Source organism: Periophthalmus magnuspinnatus, chromosome 14 (genome assembly GCF_009829125.3).
Source record: "Periophthalmus magnuspinnatus isolate fPerMag1 chromosome 14, fPerMag1.2.pri, whole genome shotgun sequence".
Classification (NCBI taxonomy): Eukaryota; Metazoa; Chordata; class Actinopteri; order Gobiiformes; family Gobiidae; genus Periophthalmus; species Periophthalmus magnuspinnatus.
This window is the reverse complement of record NC_047139.1, coordinates 7,932,025-7,954,775: the sequence shown is the minus strand read 5'-3', so window position 1 is coordinate 7,954,775 and position 22,751 is coordinate 7,932,025. Positions and strand designations below refer to the sequence as shown.

The 22,751-nt window shown below is 39.9% G+C and overlaps 1 protein-coding gene across 1 annotated transcript in view; it reads left to right on the top strand.

Annotated features, from left to right (window-relative positions):
• Positions 1-22,512, top strand: part of nsg2 (neuronal vesicle trafficking associated 2) — an 83,469-nt gene extending 60,957 nt beyond the window's left edge. Inside the window, exons 4-5 of the mRNA XM_033978748.2 lie at positions 10,536-10,646; positions 19,975-22,512. Coding sequence (XP_033834639.1) covers positions 10,536-10,646; positions 19,975-20,175 — 312 coding nt within the window. The 3' untranslated portion in view covers positions 20,176-22,512. The remainder of the gene's footprint in view (positions 1-10,535; positions 10,647-19,974) is intronic.
• The last annotated feature ends 239 nt before the right edge of the window (positions 22,513-22,751 follow it).

The following is a 22,751-nucleotide window of genomic DNA, read 5'->3' as shown; positions in this document are numbered from 1 at the left end:
CCTGCTGAGTGTAGTCTTATGTCTATTGTAATGCTGGTTTCGATCCCGTTTTTCTGTGGACGTAGACCAATACTCCTCCTCTGTGTCCCTTAGAACATGTCCTCCGGGTTGTACATTAGCGCCGGCCCTCTTCAGTCTGTCCATGCTTCCCCTGGGTAATGTTTTTAGAAAGCACAATGTCACATTTCATTGTTTTGCAGATGACATTGAAATATATCTGCCAGTGACGCCAATGACACAATCAAAGCTCTGCAGGACTCAGGGATGTGCGGACTTGGCTGAACACAAACCTCCTGAACTTAAATCAGAATCAAACTGAGACTGTGGTGTTCAGTCAAACTCACCCACTGCTTGGTCCTCTGTCCCTCTGTCCTCTTATTGTCGTCCTGCAGTGAGGGCAGCAGGAGCTGGTCAGCTGACCTCAGGGCTCAGGGCGGAGTATAGAGCTGCAGTAACTCCGTCAAAGAAAGAAAACACATATTTTGAACTGCATTGGATATGAAATAGGAGCCGGTGCAGGCGTCACAGCAGAGGCGTGATGTGCTCTCGTCTGTCAGCTGAAGTGTTTTGGACATTCTATAAGAGTTGCAGGCAGACATGGTCCAGCCCCACCGGAAAAAAAAAAACTACCATAACCCAGATGCAACGTTATAAATGCGTGGATTTCTTTTTCAAAATCCACCAGTGGAAGGTAGAGCTTTACTTTGGGCAAGGAGCCTCAACTGAAAGAAGCTGAACTTTAAGACAGAGCTAATGTGCTTGTCCAGTTTGAACATAGAGTCCACATTCATCCCAAGATTCCCAGAGCCTTTTCTGTGGCAGTGCCCAGACAATGGAACAGCGCCCTCTGCCTGTCAGATCCTCTCAGTCTTTAACACAGTTTAAGACTAGACTGAAAACCCACCTCTTCTCCCTGGTATTTAACACTAGCTGGACAGGATTTTGGTGTTTCATTGTTCTTTTCCTATTTATCACGTGATCTGTATGTCTGACTTTTATGTGAAGCTCTTTGGTCAGCTGAAGTTGTTTTAAATGTGCTACATACATAATCTTGAATTGAATTGGATATGTCTCTGTTGTGTTGTCTGTTTGTGAAAAAGCATTTCCCCTCTGGAACTGTAAAGTCTAAAGTCTAGTGGTCCATGTTTGTACTAGTCTGTTCTAAAGCTATTGGGAAAGGTTCATTTCTGTCCTGTGAATGTGACATTTTTAGTATTTATACTCGCTCAAATGCTCAAATCTAGTTTGAATAATAGTTTTAGTATGGATTAGTTTCTATTTTTGACACTTTGCACAACCCTAGGGTCAAATATTTGTTTATTCGTGTGAGAATCTAGAGCAATAACTGAATTTAACCCTGTACAAATCAGTTTAAAGACTCGATTCAACCCAAGGAACATTTCTGCTCAGACATTTCTCTCTTGTTGAGTTCCATTGGCCTCAGTTTTCATCTGAAATGTATAAACTCTCTCCTGACCTGAAACAAGCCACACAAAGTACTATCTATGCCACAGAGGTTTCCTGCTGGCCCAGCGTGTACTCGCTCTACGGAGAACGCTCTGCATGGGGCATGCAGAGCGTTCTCCGCTGTCACTGCAGTATCGGAGGAGAAGATGCCACATTTGATGACTTCAAAGTCAAATATTAGTACTACAACCAACGCTGATGCCAGTTAAGTTGTAACTACTGTGTACATCTTGTATCCATCATATTACACCACTGTAATATGTAGGACAATACTGTCCTACTGTTACTATTACTGCTACCACTACTATGTTCAGTACTGCTAATTGCTACTACTAATCCTCCTCCTCCTCCTCCTCCTCCTCCTCCTCCTCCTCCTCCTCCTCCTCCTCCTCCTCCTACTACTACTACTACTACTACTACTACTACTACTACTAATCCTCAAACTGCTATTATGAAACCTCTTTCTCCTCCTCCTCCTACTACTACTACACCTCCTACTACTATTACTCTTACTACTAGTACCACAACTACTAATACTCCTCGTGCTACTATTACTACTACTACTAATCCTCTTCCTCCTCCTCCCCCTCCTCCTCTACTACTACTACTATTGCATGTATTCCCACAACACTTAAAGATTGGAATAAGAATAAAGTATCTTCACAAGTAAAATTAACAATATCTCAAAAATATACCCCTCTAAAACTAGCTTTGAACGCAGTACTATCTACGCCACACAGGTTTTCTGCTGGCCCTGCGTGTACTCGCCCCATGCAGAGCGTTGTTAGTGTTACTGCAGTATCGGAGGAGAAGATGCCACGTTTGGAGACGTCAAAGTCGAGTTTTAACCTTTCAAAATATCACTGAGCTGTTCTATATTTAATACCACGGCTGTTGTCCTCCATGACTGTTAATCTGAGCTCCCCTTTGCTCTAGATATTTATCAAGTATAAGCCTACGAGGTGGAAAAGTACTGCATGTATGTGGGGTGATGCGTTATCCAGACGACCTCCGCGGGTTTACTGCAGATTATGAATAATGGAGAAAGGTCGAGATAGATTTTTAATGGATTTCAATGGAGCTCGGCTGCGTCAACAATCAGAGACGAGGTGAGTGGGAATTTTATATAGTAACGTAGGAAAGTACTGCGTGTTTTCAGTCTGCAGTAGTTTACCTTGTGAGTGTGAGTACTGCAGGTTATTTGTACCGTTGCTGCGCTCTTGGGCAAGTCACTTCACAAACTAGAGCGGCAAGAGTTAAAATCGTAACGACGCAATTAGATAATCGCCAAAACTGCAAGAGTTACACATTTTCCTCCACAAAAACTACAAAATACCGTGTAGTTCTGTGCAAACGTGATTCTTCTATTAGTCTTGTATTAGTTTGTCACTTAAGTCTTTTTGTGATTTCTTCTGGACAAGTTTAAAATGTGAACTTTGAATAGAATCATATTATTATAAACTGTAAATCTAATCTGAATCACAAGGCTTGACACAAAAATGTAATTATTTATTATTATTGTTTTTATTATTATTTTTCTCATATCATTCACATGCTGCACCACGTCTAACTTCATTAACTGGTGCTCAAATAAACTAGGATTTTGAGTAGAAGTAGTAGTAGTAGTAGTAGAATAAATCTCCACAGTCATAGTAATTTGTTGTATTTGTGACATTAACCTGTCAAGAGAAACTAGGATTTGTAGGAGTAGAAATAGCAGTATTAGTGGTAGTAGTAGTGGCAGTAGTAGTAGTAGTAGTATTGGTAGTAGAAAAATCTCCACAGTAATAGTAATTTCTTGTAGTTATCCTGTCAAGAGAAAGTAGCATTTTGTAGTAGTAGTAGTAGACAAAATCTCCACAGTAATAGTAATTTATAGTAGTTGAGGCATTAACCTGTCAAGAGAAACTAACATTTTGAGTAGTAGTAGTAGTAGTAGTAGTAGTAGCAGTAGCAGTAGCAGTAGTAGCAGTAGTAGCAGTAGCAGCAGTAGCAGTAGTAGTAGTGGTGGTGGTGGTAGTAGTAGTTAAAATCTCCACATTAATAGTAATTTATAGTAGTTGAGACATTAACCTGTCAAGAGAAACTAACATTTTGAGTAGAAGTAGTAGTAATAGTAGTAGTAGTAATGGTAGTAGGAGCAGGAGTAGGAGAAGTAGTGGTAGTAATGGTTGTAGTAGTAGTAGTAGTAGTAGTAGAAAAATCTGCATATTAATATCAATTTATTGTAGTTGCGACATTAACCTGTCAAGGGGACCTAGCATTTTGAGTAGTAGTAGTAGTAGTAGTAGTAGTAGTAGTAGTAGTAGTAGTAGTAGTAGTAGTAGTAGTAGTAGCAGTAGTAGTAGCAGTAGTAGCAGCAGCAGCAGCAGCAGCAGCAGCAGCAGCAGCAGCAGCAGCAGCAGCAGCAGCAGCAGCAGCAGCAGCAGCAGCAGCAGCAGCAGCAGCAGCAGCAGCAGCAGCAGCAGCAGCAGCAGTAGTAGTAGTAGTAGTAGTAGTAGTAGTAGTAGCAGCAGCAGCAGCAGTAGTAGCAGCAGCAGCAGTAGTAGTAGCAGTAGCAGTAGTAGTAGTAGCAGCAGTAGCAGTAGTAATAGTAGTAGAAAAAATCTGCCCAGCAACAGCGCTTTGGACATTTTTGATAGAAATATTTTCATCATCTAAAAACCTGTAAATTGTTGCAGTGTAGTTGTTTGCAGCTTTAATCCCTGACAGTTGTGACACGTATAAACTCATCGCTCTGAGGTAATCTGACATTATTGATGTAAGAAAAGTGAAGAATGAGATGCAAACATTTTAAAAACAAACTATACATATATTTTTCCACTGCTCAAAACGGTAAACACTGAACAAGTTCTTTAAATAGAAGCGAATAATAAATGATGAATGTTCCACACAATGGGCCCATCTGCTGTTGACGCACGCTGTGATTATTTACATATTAAAACTACACATAATCCCATTCACTGTTAACTCTATGGCACAGTTAATCCCACTAATCCACGCCAATGTTTTTCAATGCCACGACCTCAATACGAGCGAGGAATTCTGCTTTTTTTTTTTTTTTTTAGCAAATTATCCACAAATTTCAAAGCGCTGTCATTTTAAAATTCCCCATATTTTATTCACTCGTTTAGTCTTTTAAAGTGTCAAGGCAAAGTTGTGCAGAGTTTTACAGTAATCCCTGGTCTTAATAAGTGTTTCCATCGAAAAAAAAAACCAAACTCTTTTAATCATCTGTCTGCGGACTATTCCCAAACGCGGGGGTTCTTTTCATGTGGATATGTGAAGAGCGCAGATATAATTTAGCACAAGTGTCAACAGCGGCTAATACTTCAAGCCCCGTCCCGCGTGTAAACAGACACTTAGCGGCGTGTCCCTGTCCTCCCCTGTAAACCTGATGGATACTAACGACCTGCGCTAATTGGTCTGAACATAAAACATTACTGACAGGTCCCATAAAGAGCGCTGAATCTTTAAAGACGCGTTAAAAACATGACGGGATTAAAAGTACACGTGTGTTAAAGGGGAGAAGAAGTAGTAGTAGTAGTAGTAGTAATAGTAACTTAGCTTTAATGCTACACTGCAGTGAGCTGGATGTTACTGCGCTGACAGACTATCACACACCTGCATGTTTGAACTACTGCGATAATGTGGTACTTCTACTAACTCTACTTCCAAAACTGCTACTACTGCTGATACTGATGGTAAATCGTGTTGCAGAGTACAGCTACTGCAACTCCTACCTCAGCAGTACATCACAAGTATTAATACAACTACTGCTACTACTAGGACGTATTTTACTGCAATAACTGTTACAGCTGTTATATAATTTTTCCCATAATACTAATATTACACCACAGACACCAATATGTTTCTGTTACTATTATTACTACTGCCACTACTGCTACTACTACTACTGCCACTACTCCTACTACTGCCACTAATGCTACTACTGACACTACTACTATTACTATTACTGCGACTACTGCTACTACTGCTACTACTGCTACTACTACTGCCACTACTGCTACTACTACTACTGATACTACTGCTACTAATGCCACTAATGCTACTACTGACACTACTATTATTACTACTACTGCCACTACTTCTACTGCTACTGCTACTACTGCTATTACTGCTACTACTACTGCCACTACTGCTACTACTACTACTGATACTACTGCTACTAATGCCACTAATGCTACTACTGACACTACTATTATTACTACTACTGCCACTACTTCTACTGCTACTGATACTACTGCTATTACTGCTACTACTACTGCCACTACTCTTACTACTGCCAGTATTGCTACTACTGACACTACTACTATTACTATTACTGCCACTACTGCTACTGCTACTACTGATACTATTGCTAATACTTCTACTACTGCTACTACTGGTGCACCTACTGCTACTACTGGTGCTACTACTACTGCCACTGCCTCTACTACTGCTACTACTACTACTACTGCTACTACTACTGCTACTACTGGTGCTACTGCCACTACTGCTACTGCAACATATACTACTACTGCTACTACTACTGTCACTACTGCTACTACAACTTCTACTACTACTGCCATTACTGATACTATTGGTGCTACTACTGCTGCGAGTACTTGTTTTACTGCTAAAACTATTACATAACTTTTCCCAAAGCACTATCACTACACCACTGATACGAATAGAAACTTTCAATTACTACTACTACTGCTCCTACTACTAATACTACTATGATCTACTTTTCTACTTGTACTATTACTCCCATCACAGTCTGCAAACCCCTTCACCTTATCACATGTTTAGAGATTTGACAAAGGGTAAAACATTTTCTAACCTTTAAAAATATAAAGTATTAGAGTCTGTTGTACATCGTGGAGCAGACAGTACATTTTACACAGAGCGATACTTCACTCCTTCACTTCACATTTGCATAATTCTAATTAAGTGTTTTTTTCTGGAGAAACCCAATCAGGCCGTGAGTCGAAAGTAACACATCCTTTTATGTGGTAATCAACTCGTGACAAATTACGTCTGGAAAATGAATCTGTCAAACGCACAAACGTCTACATCTGTCCAAGGAATAAACGCATAACTCATCATATCGAATTTGAGCGTCATTATCGACCGTTATCCGCACGTCGCCGCGAAATATCTATCTGCGAAAACGTGGATAGAATGGAGACGTTTACGTTTGGTTTAAAATCCAAATTGTGTTTTTGTTTGTGACGCACGAGTCGCCTCACGACCTCAGGCTGTGGGATAACGGACAAATGGAAAACACGAAATGAGACGATTTGATTGAAACCTCGGAGTGAAAGAGAAGGAGGGAGGGGGAGAAGGAGGGAGGGAGGGAGAGGGAGGGAGAGAAGGAAGGAGAGAGGGAGAGGAGGGAGGGAGAGAGAGAGAAGGAAGGAGAGAAGGAGTGAGGGAGAAGGAGGGAGAGGAGGAGGGAGGGAGAGAAGGAAGGAGAAAAGGAGCAAAAGAAGGAAGGAGGGAGAGAAAGAGGAAGACAAGGCGAGAGGGAGAGAAGGAGGGATGGTGATGAAAACAGGAGGATGTATTATAGTAAACAACACATTGATTGATTTGCTGGTTGTGGATCGATGAGAGACGCTGTTTAGAAAACGTTTGCTGTAAAGTTCTGTTAAAGCCCCACTGTGTAACGTTTTAGCCAAAAAAAACATGATTATAAATGCACTTTTTGTCATTTTGGATGTTTTTATCGCACTAAAGAATGTAGAAATGCATGTGTTTATATTGTGAGCGAGCTTGCATCTCCACAAACCTGACTCTTATTTGGCCTGGAGGAGGGCCGCTCCCTGCTTGTTTCCATGGAAATCTTGTTCCTTTGGCTATAATTGTTACGGTCCTGGGCCTTAAGTCCTTTTGTTGTTTGTTTTTGTCCTTTATGTTTTGTCTGTGTCCCCGAGTCTTCTTCTTTCCCCATAATCATGGCTGTTGAATCCCTTGGCCGTGATTGGAGGACAGTTTTCCAGCCTGGCCAATCAAGGGGCCCCACCTTCAGCCTCCTCCCATCCTACTGAAGACTGGGACACCTGTTTGGGGCTGCTGGCCTGTGTGTGGCCTGTGTGTGGCCTGTGTGTGGCCTGTGTGTGGCCTGTGTGTGGCCTGTGTGTGGCCTGTGTGTGGCCTGTGTGTGGCCTGTGTGTGGCCTGTGTGTGGCCTGTGTGTGGCCTGTGTGTGGCCTGTGTGTGGCCTGTGTGTGGCCTGTGTGTGGCCTGTGTGTGGCCTGTGTGTGGCCTGTGTGTGGCCTGTGTGTGGCCTGTGTGTGGCCTGTGTGTGGCCAGTCTGCCTCTGTGTGTGTCTTTTGTCAGTACAGGGGTCGTGGCTCTCTGTTAGGAGACACATGTCAGTACTGACTCTGGTTTTAGTAACTTTACCTTTGTTTTGTTTAAACTGGTGCAAGGTAATATTTGTTTATATATATTTACTCCATTTTTGTTTAGTTTACTCTTACCATCCCTGTTAATTAAATCACTTCTTACTTTACCATTTTTCCATCTTGGTTGTTTTTTTGTTACTCCCCACACGAGCTGGGCCGTAACAGTAATATTCGAATGAAACTTCTCTATCATGGTGAAGTGTGGTTTTGCCTTTCTTTTTTCATGCAATATCATGATTTATAACATCACTTTTAATGAGAAAGGAGACATCAAATTTAACAATGTGTAAAGGATTTGCTATTGACGTATTGTTAAAAATCACTTTTGTTAACTAAGATCTTTTTAGAATCTTGTTTTGTTCAATTTTTTTTTTTTTTTTTTACATAATATCCAAAAACATGCACAAAACATTGATACATGTGGGATTCCAGACTACAATCCCTATTAAAAGTACAAATCCTAAAACTAAAACGAGCCTTCAACAAAATAAAACGTTGGGTTAAATTACGGTTATTACTCTGACACTTTTACAACCTCTAATGCTGCTATAGTATCTGAAAAACTGCCCGTGGACCCCAAACTTCCCAAATGCATAGACTAATGTGCTTATAAAATTGTCCCTCTAGGCCACTGTATCTTCGCTCTTATGTCAATGATGTCTTGTGTTTATCTGAAGGATCTGCTCGGGGCTGGGGGAAAAGAGTGGTGCGTTCACAGTGTGGGAGTCATCCATCTCCTCAGCCTCCGCCACGACCGGCCCTGAGCGCAGCCTGACCCCAAACACCGACTGTACTGCCATTTATTACCCCTCTGCACCCATGCGTTTAACACGGGTGCTTTGGGTGTCACCAAGCGAGTTATTGTTCTGCAAATACGATTATCCAAATATACGTATAACAACAAACCAACAATATCATAACTCTTCTGTGGGTTTAGTTGTGAGGCAGACTATTTATATATTTTCCGTATTATTTTCCGTGGTATAAGTCGAACCAGCCAAAAAATGCATAATAATGAAGAAAAAAAAACGCGTATAAGTCGCATTTTTTGGGGAAATTTATTTTACAAAATCCAAGACCAAGAACAGACATTTTATTTTTAAGGACAAATTATAATAGTAACAATAAAATGGAGAACAACAGGCTAACGTATTTTTCACAGATGTCTTTTAAATGACAGTAATGTTGAATCTTTTTTATTTTCAGTGGTACAGGAGTAGTAGATACTGGTACACAACCCCATAGTGTTTGACAGTGTAACAATAACGAAGATCTGAAGTTTTATATTTTAATAATTTCACATTTAAGTCGCATCTGAGTATAAGTCGAACCCCGGACAAACTGTTAATAAAAAGTGCGATTTATAGTCTGAAAAATACAGTAGTTTGTCTGGTTTAGTCCAGTTCTGGTCCAGGATTAGTTCTAGTCCCAATTTGGATGTAGACTTTGTTTGATCCTGGTCTGGTCTAGTCCCGTTCTAGTCCTAGTTTAGTCCAGGATTAGTTCTAGTCCCAATTTTAATGTAAAGCTGGTTTGATCCTGCTCTGGTCTAGCCTTGTTCAAGTCCCATTCTAGTCCTAGTTTAGTCCAGGATTAGTTCTAGTCCCAATTTGGATATAGACCTAATTTTATCTTTCTCTGGTTTAGTCCTGTTCTAGTCCTGGTTAAGTCCTAGACTAGTCCAGGGTTTGTTCTAGTCCCAATTTGGATGTAGACTTGGTTTGGTCCTACTCTGGTCTAGTCCTGTTATAGTCCTGGGTTGGTCCTAATTTAGTCCAGGACTACTTCTAGTCCCAGTTTTGATTTAGACCTGGTTTGATCCTGCTCTGGTTTAGTCCTGTCTTAGTAATAGTTTAGTCCAGGATTAGTTCCAGTCCCAATTTCGGATGTAGACTTAGTTTGATCCTGCTCTAGTCTAGTCTTGTTCAAGTCCCGTTCTAGTCCTAGTTTAGTCCAGGATTAGTTCTAGTCCCAATTTGAATATAGACCTGGTTTGATCCTGCTCTGGTTTAGTCCTGTTCTAGTCCTGGTTAAGTCCTAGGCTAGTCCAGCGTTTGTTCTAGTCCCAATTTGGATGTAGACTTGGTTTGATCCTGCTCTGGTCTAATCCTGCTCTAGGTCTGGGTTGGTCCTGGGTTGGTCCTGGGTTGATCCTAGTTTAGTCCAGGATTAGTTCTAGTCCCAGTTTTGATGTGATTGCTGTGGCTGTTTTCTGGTAGCACATTACAGCGCAGTAAATACTAGTATTATTATTGTAATTACATTGTAACTAATAATGGAAACCACATCCTAACCCAGTGTAAAACTGTAAATTACCTGGAAAATAGTTTGGATTTTATTGTTAATATTGAAAAAGCGTGTCGAAATGCATTTATCTCATTATACGTCTGCATAATCCCTCAGTCGTCCAGGTCTGATCCATAGTAAAAGGATTTTTTGTCCAGTTGACAGATTTTACTTTTGACTTTTACTGTTCATCTCTTGTTATACCGTCCAGTTCCCATCCTATTATAACCATGGTAAAGTAAATATACAAATCAAGATCACTTTTTTCCTACTTCTTCCTGTTCTACTCGTCCAAAGCGTACCGATGATCCCATCCTTCTCGCTGTGTATCATCGCCGTGGCACTGACCGTAGTTTGTCCCTTGCAGGTTACCATACTGATCATCCTTGCCCTGGCCTTCCTCGCCTGCATCGTTTTCCTGGTGGTTTATAAAGCCTTCACCTACGACCACGCCTGTCCAGATGGATTCATATACAAGGTAATACATACTTGTCCAATCCACTTCCTCCTTTGTGTGATTTACCGACACAAACGCACACTCGTCTTTGGGTTTGATCGCGGGGTCAATAAAAGGGAGTGCAGCTGGTTTAACAAAGTAACCAAGCGATTTGTCATGCATTTATTACTTTGTGGATGAAGTACTGCGTAGGGTTTTTATGACAGATGCCCGTACTGCAGTTTCATATTTTATTGTGTTGTATAAGCAACTACGGTAGCTCCAGTGGGTCATGTGTTCAGCCTCACAAGCAAAAATGAAACGGTAAAAATGCTAATTAAAGTAAACGATGGCGGTGATGAGTTTGCCACCTTCTTGTATCAGTTGAGATGTTGCTTTGCCTCAAATGTTCCACAGTACGGCATTAAACTGATCTCTTTTGCCTTAAATAAATCACAAAAGCGGAGCAAGATGAAAAACCAAACTTTTTACATCCAGTTGAGAGAAAAGCACAGACATCTTCCCTGTTACAAAAGTGTTTACCTTCTGCACGTTTTTCACACACAAACTCGTCGTATTGATGCTAAAATAGACTGAAGTACGTCTGTAGGCGCCGCCATGTTTGTTTTTGTTGCTTGAGCGCTTTGCCTTTGGCTCCGCACTTGGGAAACGTCGACGTGGATTCTCGTGAGGTGGTGAACTCGCTGCGCAAGGTTACGTGTTTGTACAGTGAGGCAAAAAAGTATTTAGTCAGCCACCGTTTGTGCAAGTTCTCACACTTTCACATTTTCATCATAAGTTCACTTCAACTATGAGACAGAATGAGGGGAAAGAATCCAGGAAATCACAGTGAAAGATTTTTTATGAATTAATTGGTGAATCCCCTCAGTAAAATAAGTATTTGGTCACTACAAACAAGCAAGATGTCTGGCTCTCACAGACCTGTAACTTCTTCTTTTAAGAGGCTCCTCTGTCCTCCACTCGTTCCCTGTATTAATGGCGCCTGTTTGAACTCACTATCAGTATAAAAAACGCCTGTCCACAACCTCAGTCAGACTCCAAACTCCACTATGGCCAAGACCAAAGAGCTGGTAAACAACACCACAAACAAAACTGTACATCACGTGTCAAACTCGAGGCCCGGGGGGCAAATGCGGCCCGCCAGGTCGTTTTATGTGGCCCGCGACAAGGTAAATTTAAATGTATGTCTTGTGAAAATGTCAGTTTATCAGGACTTACGCAGTTACACAGACATATTTTTTATATCTTTGCAAATTTGACATGAACCATTTTGCTGATGTGGCCCTCGGTGAAACTGAGTTTGACGCCCCTGCTGTAGATAATACATTTTATCAATATATCACTTATAAGACTATTAAACACAATCATAATAAGTAATTCATTAAACAGAGAAGTGCACTTATATATATGCACCATATATCCAAAAATACTCAATATAATTAGAGTTCAATAATCAAGCAGATGCTGAGATTAAAATAAAGTTGCGTAATAAATTGAAATAATCGTAGCTACATTCAAAACAAACCGTATAGCTGAATTAGCGTTCACGCAAAAAGTTATAAAATGTGGACAAAATTTAGTTGGAAGAGCAATAAAAGTCAATGCTCCTGGTGACTTTATTATTATTTACAATTTGGCTTTACCGTAACTTAAATTAGCTCTGTATTTAAATCAAAATAAGCGATATTTTAAGAAACTCCAAGCGCGACTAGACAGTGCTAATATACATGAGGCTCTAGGGAGTTTGGAATGGGAGCTGTATCGAGGCAAAACAAAACGATGAGTGTTATTTAACAACAGAAACACGACCGCTAATCTTAAAGTTAATATGCCGATGTGCTCAATAACTCGCCGTTGAGAAGTGGAGAGTTCGGAAATCCCGTTTTGACCGCAGCAACAGGAAGTAGCATCCACAATAAAAGACTGAAGAAGTGCGGGTTACACCTGCACCAGGCCCCGAAGACTGAATCTGCAACGGGTAAACAGCTCGGAACGAAGAAATCAACTGTGGGAGCGATTATTAGAAAAACGGAAGACACACAAGACCAACAAAGTGTATATAACAAAATATTGAGAGGAACTTTTGTTACTGATCACATACTTATTTTCCACCATAATTTGCAAATCAATTCATTAAAAATCAGACAATGTTTTCTGTATTTTATTTCATTTTTTTCTCATTTTGTCTCTGATAGTTGAAGAGAAAATTACAGGCCTCTCATCTTTTTAAGTGGGAAAACTTGCACAATTGGTGGCTAAATAACCACTTTTTTGCCCCGCTGTATGTCTATGGTAAAATGTTCATCAGTTGCCATGGTGACGCGACACGCACATGGTCAAACATTGCCAAATAAGTTGTAATATAGTTTTAAAATGGAAAAAAAACAACACATTTTCAAGCGTTCGCGGCTCTGTTCAGGTGATTTTCAACCAAAACCTGTTGGCTAACGCTAGCTAGCTTGTAGACCGTAATGGAAAGTGAAAGGGACTTGTTTAGCAGCACAGATCCTCTCGCCTCTCGTAGTTCCAGCTAAATTAGCTCTTTCAGGTCAGATTGTGTTAAAACAAAGCTCAGATTAAAGTCTACCTTGAGCTTCAGACAGAGCAGTGCCTCCGGTTAACAGAAACGTCCAGGGACTTGCATCACTCTTTTGTTAATGTCATAGCATTTGTTATATTGCCTTGTTCAGACTTACACCCGCGGGCATGATTGGGTTGATTACATAATTAGTCTTTTTCCATCAAGCCCATTATGTATTATTCATTAAATATTAGAACAAAATGAAATGAATAATAAGATTTTGAGGGTTTTTTCCGGCCGGTAACTTTCACATCGAGGCACTTTCCATCAAAAATCTCCTGCTTGGTGCGAGTAAAAATGATTCACGGTTCCATCAGACGAAACCTACAAGATTTGACCAGACTTTTGACACATCCAGGGGCCATGATATTTGAAAGAAGATAGAAATATGTACTGATACTAATACAAAAATCTCAAGTATTTCAGAACACAAGTCTTTCAGGGCCTTTATTATTATTATTATTATTATTATTATTATTATTATTATTATTATTATTATTATTATTATTATTATTATTATTATTATTATTATTATTATTATTATTATTATTATTATTATTATTATGTTATTCTTTTATATTTTATTTTTTTCAATGTATTATTATTTAATATTATTATTATTATTATTATTTTATTTATTTTATGTTATTTTTTCAGTTTATTATTATTATTATTATTATTATTATTATTATTATTATTATTATTTTATTTTCTGATTTACACTACCAGTCAACAGTTTGGACACACCATCTCATTTTTTTTTGTACTACTTTTTATATTTTAGATAGATGCAAAAGACATCAAATATATGAAGTAAGATATATGGAATTATGTAGTAATTCCAGTAATAATAATGTAGTAATTTCATTTATACGCTACGTTGATACCCGTTCAAATGAGTAGCTAGTTTCGATTCTAGTTTTAGTATCTGATTCTCGATACTTTTTTACATTAACTTCTTTTTCGTTTTAACTTGATGTGTTAAGGTTTAATATCCACCAAACCAACTCTTTTTCTGACTTTAAGCGTCTGAAAAAGCGAGATAAAGTGGTCCCTCGTTTATCTCGTTAAGTTCTAAAAATAACCCGCAATACGCGAAATCCGTGAAGTATCAGCGTCATTTTTTACACTTATTCTATACGTTTTTTTGCTGTAAAACCCCCTCACCACACATTTTATACACTTTTCTCACACAGGCGTTAACATTTTCTCACATTTCTCTCGTTTAAACTCTCTCAAAGTTCAGAAAACCTCTGTAGGCGTCTTTGTCGGTGCAGAACGTTTCATCGACATTGTGGGTTTTGTCGGGGAGAAAACAAATTGCAAACGTACAGCACTTCAGAGTCACACTGCGTTCCAACGTTTATGTAAATTTGTCTGAACACATTCTGTACTGTACAGGAGACACGGCACGGAGGAGAATGATGGACAATGGTCTACAGTCCAACAGCCAATCAGGACAAAGAACACGATGCACGATCACACACTGTAAAAAACACGTAAAATTGACCTAAAAAATATTCCAAAACAGCGAGACCATGAAAGGTGAACCGCGTTATAGCGAGACACAACTGTAAAGAAAAAAATAAGTTATTTACCACTGTTTTTTGGGTTTTTTTGCTGCATAATTCCACATATTTTACTTCTATATTCGAGTATTTGAGGTAAAATGTAGCTTTCAACTTCTGAAACAATCACTTGATGACATCACAAGGTGCGACAGAGCATTTTGAGCTCTGTAAATGTCAACAGACGAATAAAAAACGATGACTCAAACATGTGCGAATGAAACAAAACACAACTCCAGGTCTGTTTTTGATGATGCAACAACGTTATAACACGGCTTAACGCTCACAAGAGGCAATTTTGCGCAACTCAAGACGGAACAGTTTGCAAATTGCCTCCATTCAGAGTGTGATTTTCATACAGCGGTGATCAAATTTACATCCAGGTAAAGCTCCGTGAATTATAAAGCAAAATCCGATTGACTTAGCCTCCAATTCCGTCCTGTAACTAGGGCAAAACGAGCTTCATATTGCCTTCATAAAACACTTTCCCATCCGGGTGTCATTCTCATGTAATGGCAAACAATAAACCTGCCACCGTGTCCTTGAGCAACGCGTCCTTCAGCGCCTCTCCCCGCGCACTCGCAACCTTCTAAATAAAGAGACGGGCCCTTCCTGCGGGGGGTCCGACGCACCTGCTCTACTTCTGCTTTTGACAAACTTCGGGGCTAATCAGGGCAATTAGACCAGCAAACGTTAATTAATCAATACGAGAAGAGAGTTTTTATATGTTTGTTTGTGTTTTTTGTGTGTTTTTTCACTGATATTACAGCAAATGACAGTAATTATCTGGCAACCATCATGTCACGTTGGTTATTATTATCAATTTCAGTGGAGTAGAAGGTTCAAGGTTCACAAGGGAAATGATTTGGACACTGCAGCTCAAAAATTGCAATATAATCAAAAGAGAAAACGTATAAATAGTCATAATAAATACAAAATAAATAGCAAAAACACGACATAACTTTACGTTTTTATCTACAAACTGATTTCACTGATGTTAAACCTACATCCAAACTAAAGACTAAAGATGGACTATGTAACTTTTCTGGTTGTTTTCTCAAGTGGAGATGTTATCGCTTTGTCTGGAGTTTTCCGCAGTTTGGCGTTAAACTTATTTGCCTACATGGAGACGAGTAACAGGTCAGATCTGTGGAGAGGTGACCCCCGTTTTCAATAAGAATGCAGGTTTTTCATGGGCAATTAAAACACTTATAACTGAATAAATGCACAAAAACGATAAACTGTGTGGCTTTTTTAGCATCGATACCTGCTCAAATGAGTATCTAGTTTCGATACTAGTTTTCTTTTAACATTATTAACTTTTTTTAAACTTGTTTTAAGGTTTAATATCGGCCAAACCAACTCTTTTTGCGACTAAGCGTCTGGAAAAGCGTGATAAAAGTGGTCCCTCGTTTATCACGGGGGTTACGTTCTAAAAATAACCCGCAATAGACGAAATCCGCGAAGTATCAGCGTCATTTTTTCCTATTCTATTTGTTTTAAGACTGTAAAACCCCTCACCACACACTTTATACACTTTCCTCAGACAGACATTAACGTTTTCTCACATTTTCGCACATTTCTCTCTTGCACATTATAGACCATTATAGCTCACGTAGACTTTTTTTTCTTTTTTGCCATCAAAATCACGTTAAAGGGGGTATCTGCATGTATGTACTTTTACCCTTTTTCACATAACTACCTCTATTTTACAAATCCATCCTTATTTTTCCATTGACGCATCAAATAAGTGTGAAATGCCGCTTTAAGTAGAAGAAAAATATAAAAACGAGTGTACTTTTGAGTAACTTTTATGCAAGAAAACAATGAAAAAAATATCTGGCCAGCTCAGACACACTTTAAATTACATATATGAACAATAATCAACATTTATACAAGAGATTATGCAGATTGTACTTAGGGTTAGGTTTTTACAGCTCTTCCTATAAAAAAATGTCAGGCGTTTATGCAGCTAAGACATTGATTTTGCCAGGTTATATTTTTTGGAATGTTTACTAAAGAATATCTTAAGTTCTGCAGCTTATGAGTTTGTAATCTTTGGTAAAATAAGTAACATATTTAAAGAGCCCCATGCCTCTGCTTTGAGATGCCGTTTGAATTTACATGATCGTACAATTGGTTGTGGAGTTACGGTAATGGAAAATGCGAAAACAGCAGAACCACGATACAGCGAGGGACCACTGTATACAGCACTGATACATCATTATTATGTTTTTATTATTTAACTCAATGACCTTACTTTATATGAGCTGACCGTCTTCTTTTTTTTACCGTGCGATAATGTAGTGAGTATCTACACCGCATGTGTCAAACTCAAGGCCCGGGGGCCAAATGCGGCCCGCCACATCATTTTATTTGGCCCGTGAGAAGATAAATTAAAAGGCATGACTGTCATTTTAAAATAAGTCTCTGCTGCTTTAATGTTTGCACTGACAATAAACTAATGAGACTTTCACAGCAAGTGGAACAAAGAAATATTTGCAAATAATCATCAAAAAATGTTCATGAAGAGGAAAATTGTCGGCGTGGAAGGAAGTTGGGAAGAAGAAAGGTGAAGGTGAAAACAAGTTTGCGCTTTGAGGAGAAAAACGTGTGTTTTTTGTGTTATGAGGCGGGGTCGGTACAATCTACATCGACATTTTGACACCAAACATGGAGCTAAGTGTGGAAAAGTGAGTCTGCAAGAAAAACAACAAATTGTTCAATAATTAAAAGGCTGTAAAAGGCCGTATTTGAAGCCGAACTGAAGGTCTGTGAGGTGTGTCCCGACCAGATACACACTTTTAAAAATGTCAGTTTATCTCAGAAACCGTTATTTAACAAGTTAAAAAAGTAATTACATTTATTTTACATGACATTCAGTTACATTTAGTGACATTTACACTGCCGCACAGTCACACCTGGCCCTTGATGGCGGCCATTTTGCTGATGTGGCCCTGGGTGAAAATGAGTTTGACGCCCCTGGTCTAGATAATCACAGTGGTCTCAGCTTGGCGCTAAAAATAAACACAGTTACCGCCACTTTGTTAGAGGTAATAATTAACTCACCATTTTCTTTCAAAGTCACTTCAGTTCCCTCTTTACAAGTTAAATTACAGGCCTGTGTTCGAGCCTAACTGCACTTACTCTGGGGTCACCTTGGTCTGCCCGTCTACGCTCGACGTATCGAATCTTTTCAGGTAGAATATATTTTCTCGGTAACGTTTTGAGACCTCCTTTGTCCGCACGGGCTCCGCTGCTTTCTGTAAGAGCTATTATTAGCAGTGCACAGGTGTGAGAGCGAAAAACAGATCCAGCTACATAGGCACAAAGCACAAAAAAAAAAGCACTTTTCAAGGCCCGGCTCGTTCTCAAAAGCTCTCGTCTCAACCAGGCCCACTTCAAACACGGCAATGAAAAAGTATTGATTTGTCCTGAGGTTTAGCGTAGCGGCGGAGTCTCTTTCTGTACTTCTTTCTGCCGTAAAACAACGTCTAAACCGCCCGCTGACCTTGACGAGAGACGTTTCTGTCAAAGCAAAAGCGATACTGTTGATAATTCGTCAGCAGTTTGCATAGAGATCTGTAGCGAGCCCGTATCAGGCAAAAGAAAGTGCAGTTTAAACACTTTCCGCGGCCTCTTAGCAGCAGAGCGCTTACACTTACAGGCAAAGATTAGAGCGTATACACAGAGCTGGAAATGCGACGCCACAAACCAACGAAAAGACTTGAGTTTGAGGTTTCCGTCTGGCGTGGGTGAGATGATTCATTCTGTCGATCTGTTTAAAGAAGACATACGTACGCTTTTACAATCTCAAGTATTTACTGTAAAGCTGTAGCGTATATAGATCGTTATTTTGCATTTTGTTCGTTGTAAAGTGCATTGGTTTTAAACGACTTAATAGAAACAGGTCTAAAGCGCAACAATTTCACCATTTTTATTGTTGTAAATGGCCGTGTGACACTTTTAACTCTGTATGTATGACCCCGAGTCCGGTGTTAACTTTTTTATTTTTATGGAATCATGCAGGTGGTGTTCCAGCTCCAGAAAGTTACGCAGTGTTGCATTAAAATAAAATTTAAAAAACTCGCTTACTGTTTGAGAATTTCCATTTCTGTGCTGTGCTGAGGCTCTCGCTGTCAGCTCCTCATTATCGTGGTCTATGTCTTCAGAGGTATAATACTCCCTACAACAGACGCATAGAGAATGGACAGTGCTATCAGTGAGAGAGAGAGAGAGATGATGAGAGAGCAAGAGCCAGCGAGAAGAGAGAGATGGAGAGAGAGAGACGGAGAGGAGAGAAAGATGGAGAGATTGGGAGAGACAGAGAGAAGGAGAGAGAGTTGAAGAGAGAGATGGAGCGAGAAAGATGGAGAGAGAGACAGAGAGAGGAGAGAGATGAAGAGAGTGAGACGGAGAGGGAAGAGATGAAGAGAGATGGAGAGAGACAGAGACGGAGAGAGTTGAAGAGAGAAATGAAAAGAGATGGAAACAGAAAGATGGAGAGAGTTGGAGGAAGAGATGGAGAGAGAACTAGAGAGAGAGATGGAGAGAGAGACGGAGAGGAGAGAAAGATTGAGAGAGACAGAGAGAGTTGAAGAGAGATGGAGCAAGAAAGATGGAGAGAGAGACATGGAGAGAGGGACGGAGAGGAGAGAAAGATGCAGAGAGAGATTGAGAGAGACGGCGAGAGAGACAGAGAGAGAGATGAAGAGAGTGAGATGGAGAGGAGAGAGACAAAGAGAGAGATGGAGAGAGACAGAGACGGAGAGAGGGTTGAAGAGAGAAATGAAGAGAGAGATGGAGACAGAAAGATGTAGAGAGAGGTGGGGAGTGAGATGAAGAGAGAGAGTTGGAGGAAGAGATGGAAAGAGAGAGCTGGAGAGAGAGAGATGACGAGCAAGATGGAGAGAGAGAGATGGAGAGAGAGATGAAGCAGAGATAATGGACGTCAGTATCAATGTCTTAAAGGTTCATGTTTCCAGAGGCTTGTTCTGTTCTGATGGTAAATAAACTTCACACTTACATTATTACATTTATTTACACATGAGAAGAGGAAACATTCGACAACTTTAGACAAAATCGCTTTTACGTCTCTGTACGCAGGCGCTCCGTCAAAGAAATGAAAATCCATTCTTTTTGGTGCACTGTATATGACCACAGTTACTGAAATCTCTTTTTCTCTCTCCCTCTTCCTCAGCACAAGCGGTGTATCCCAGCATCCCTCGAGGCCTACTACGCCGCGCAGGATGCTAACTCCAGGGGGCGCTTCTACACAGTGATCAGCCACTACAGCATGGCCAAGCAGACCACCTCGCACTCCGTCTCCCCCTGGCTGCCCGGTGGTGGCGCGGTGGGCGGGCATCACGACTCCAAGCCCCCCAGCGGAGAGGGCCACTGAGTTAGCTCCAGCGCTAACCATGCTAATTCACATCTAGACATATGAAACATTTAGGTTTAGGACTAAAAAAAACACACGGACATGCTAGCTGCAGATGGTATATAGTGAAACATGCATGCAGACATTATTTGCATTCAATTTCAGTGCTAATTTGCTACATCAACCGATAGAAATATTGTGGAAATTTCTTATATGTCACTTTAAACGCTTTCATTTGTTTTTTGCAGCACATAATAAAACGATGTACTTTTCATTTCGAGCACTATAAGAAGAATAAAGAAGTATTTTGTTAAGAATTATCGCAATTAAAACAAAGTAAATGCCTGATTGAAATACTATATACAACATATATTTGCAAAGTGAACTTAATTTTACCACAATACTCCTATTTCTTAATGTCTGGATGGGGAATTATCAATATATCTCACTATGATCATAACCATATTTATGTATTTATTGACTGCCGTTATATATTTATTTTGTACTGTTGTATAAGGATGTTTTGTAAGTCGATATCAGCCAAATGTTTGTACGATTTCACATGGAGACGCGTTTTATTTTTGCCATTTTGGTGCAGCCATTGTCTAAGGATTTCTTAACGGAATGGGATTTTCCATAGCTCATATCCATGTTGCTGTGCTGTGCGTTTTAAACCAGAAATTCCCCAGTGATTCCTGCTGTACATAGCCCTTACGCTAGTTAGTTTCTCGTGCGTTTGCATCGTAGTAGCTTTTTCCTTTGTGTTGATGTGACTACGTTTCGCTTTAGCAGTTTTGTAGCTCAATAATAATGTGAAAGCTGGTTAACACGCGATGAGAACGAGACATGTGTATGACTGTTTTGAACAACACTTTTTCAGCTTTTGTTATGTTTGTAGGATTTGGGAGAGTTTTAGGGCCACAAAACATAAAAAAAAAAAAATTGCAGATGTAAATGTAACTCCAAAAAAAGTTTTACAATGGTCCCTCGTTATGTCGCGGTTCATTTTTCGGATTTTTTAGCGCAATTTTACATGTTTTTTCCAGCGTATGAACATGGATTGTGTTCTGCGTCCTGATTGGCTGTTGGACTGTAGACCATTGTCCGTCAGTCTCCTCCGTGCCGTGTCTCCTGTACAGTACAAAATCCGTTCAGACAAATTTACGTAAACGTTGGATCGCAGTGTGACTCTGAAGTGCTGTACGTTTGCAAGTTTTCTCCTGGACAAAACCCACAATGTCGATGAAACGTTCCGCACCGACAAATTACAGAAACGCTTTGGATTCATAAGTGTTTCTGTGCAGATAAACGCTGGGGCAGAGGCACTCGAACACGTTTAAAGCGATCGTCAAGGAAGAGGGATATAATATACGATTGATTTGATTGATTTGACACCATTAACAAAGTACAATAGTCCAAAACAATAGACTCAAACAAACTCATCTGCTGCTTCTTCCAGGCTTTACATCGAAATGAAGCCAACTTATAAACATTAGAATTCAACAACCATTTCATCCAGAACATATCAGGGCGTTGAGTGAACATTTCATCAAATAAAATGGACAATACAACAAAAAAATGAGCTTCACTTTCCACTTTTCCCAACTCAGATAAACCACAAAGTCAAAAAGTCTTTCTTCTTCAGGGGTTTGAGAAAGATTTGAACTTTGAGAGTGTTAAAAATGTGAGAAAATGTGCATTCCTGTCTGAGAAACGTGTATAAAGTGTGTGGTGAGGGGTTTTTACAGCCGCAAAACCTATAGAATAACTGTAAAAAATGACGCTGATACTTCACGGATTTCGCCCGTTACGATAAACGACAAACGAGGGACCACTGTATTCGTTTTTCCACTACTTTTTAACCAGAGTTTGAACCAACACCTCTATGACAAACACGTAATAAGTCACGTATTTATCCGTCTATCCGTGTGATTGTTTATTTATGTATTTATCGAGGGACAAATTTAGCAGAGCTTGCACCTGATGTGACGCATAGAGTGAAGCTAGTGCTAATCTCTGCTCCACTCGAACCGTTATTTTTTTGGCATCGGTGAGATAGTTATAGATATCGCAGCAATTAAAAGGTTTTAGGAAACTTTTGAGACACTGACAAACACCATTTTCCTCAAAGCGTTCTTTCAGATTCGCTTTGTCGTGGCCCTAAACCTCCGCCGCAGATCCTATCCGCCGTAGACTCGAGTCCAGTACTGTCCCCCGCCGCTTTTCTGTTGTCTGTTGTCAGCTTTTAAGATCAGATATCGTGACGCTGTTAGTCGAAAATGTAGCGATAACCCGGTGTATTTTCAATGTGTCTTTTCTTTCGGTTTGAATTGAGAATAAAACAGTTGTGCCCCGTGCGATTGCGTCTGTGTCTGTCAGTTTGATTTATCGCAGCGCCGAGTAAAAAAAAAAAAAAACAACAACAAAAACAAAGCCTGAGGAAGAAACATGAGCGACGAGGAGAGACTTTACGCAGATGCTTCACGTTGGTCTACACTCACAGACAGTGGGGGAGACTCTACAGGACGCTGCTGGGAAATACTTTGTAAATAGATTATCATTAAGTATCACTTCCTACAAGAAGTTCAATTTGACCC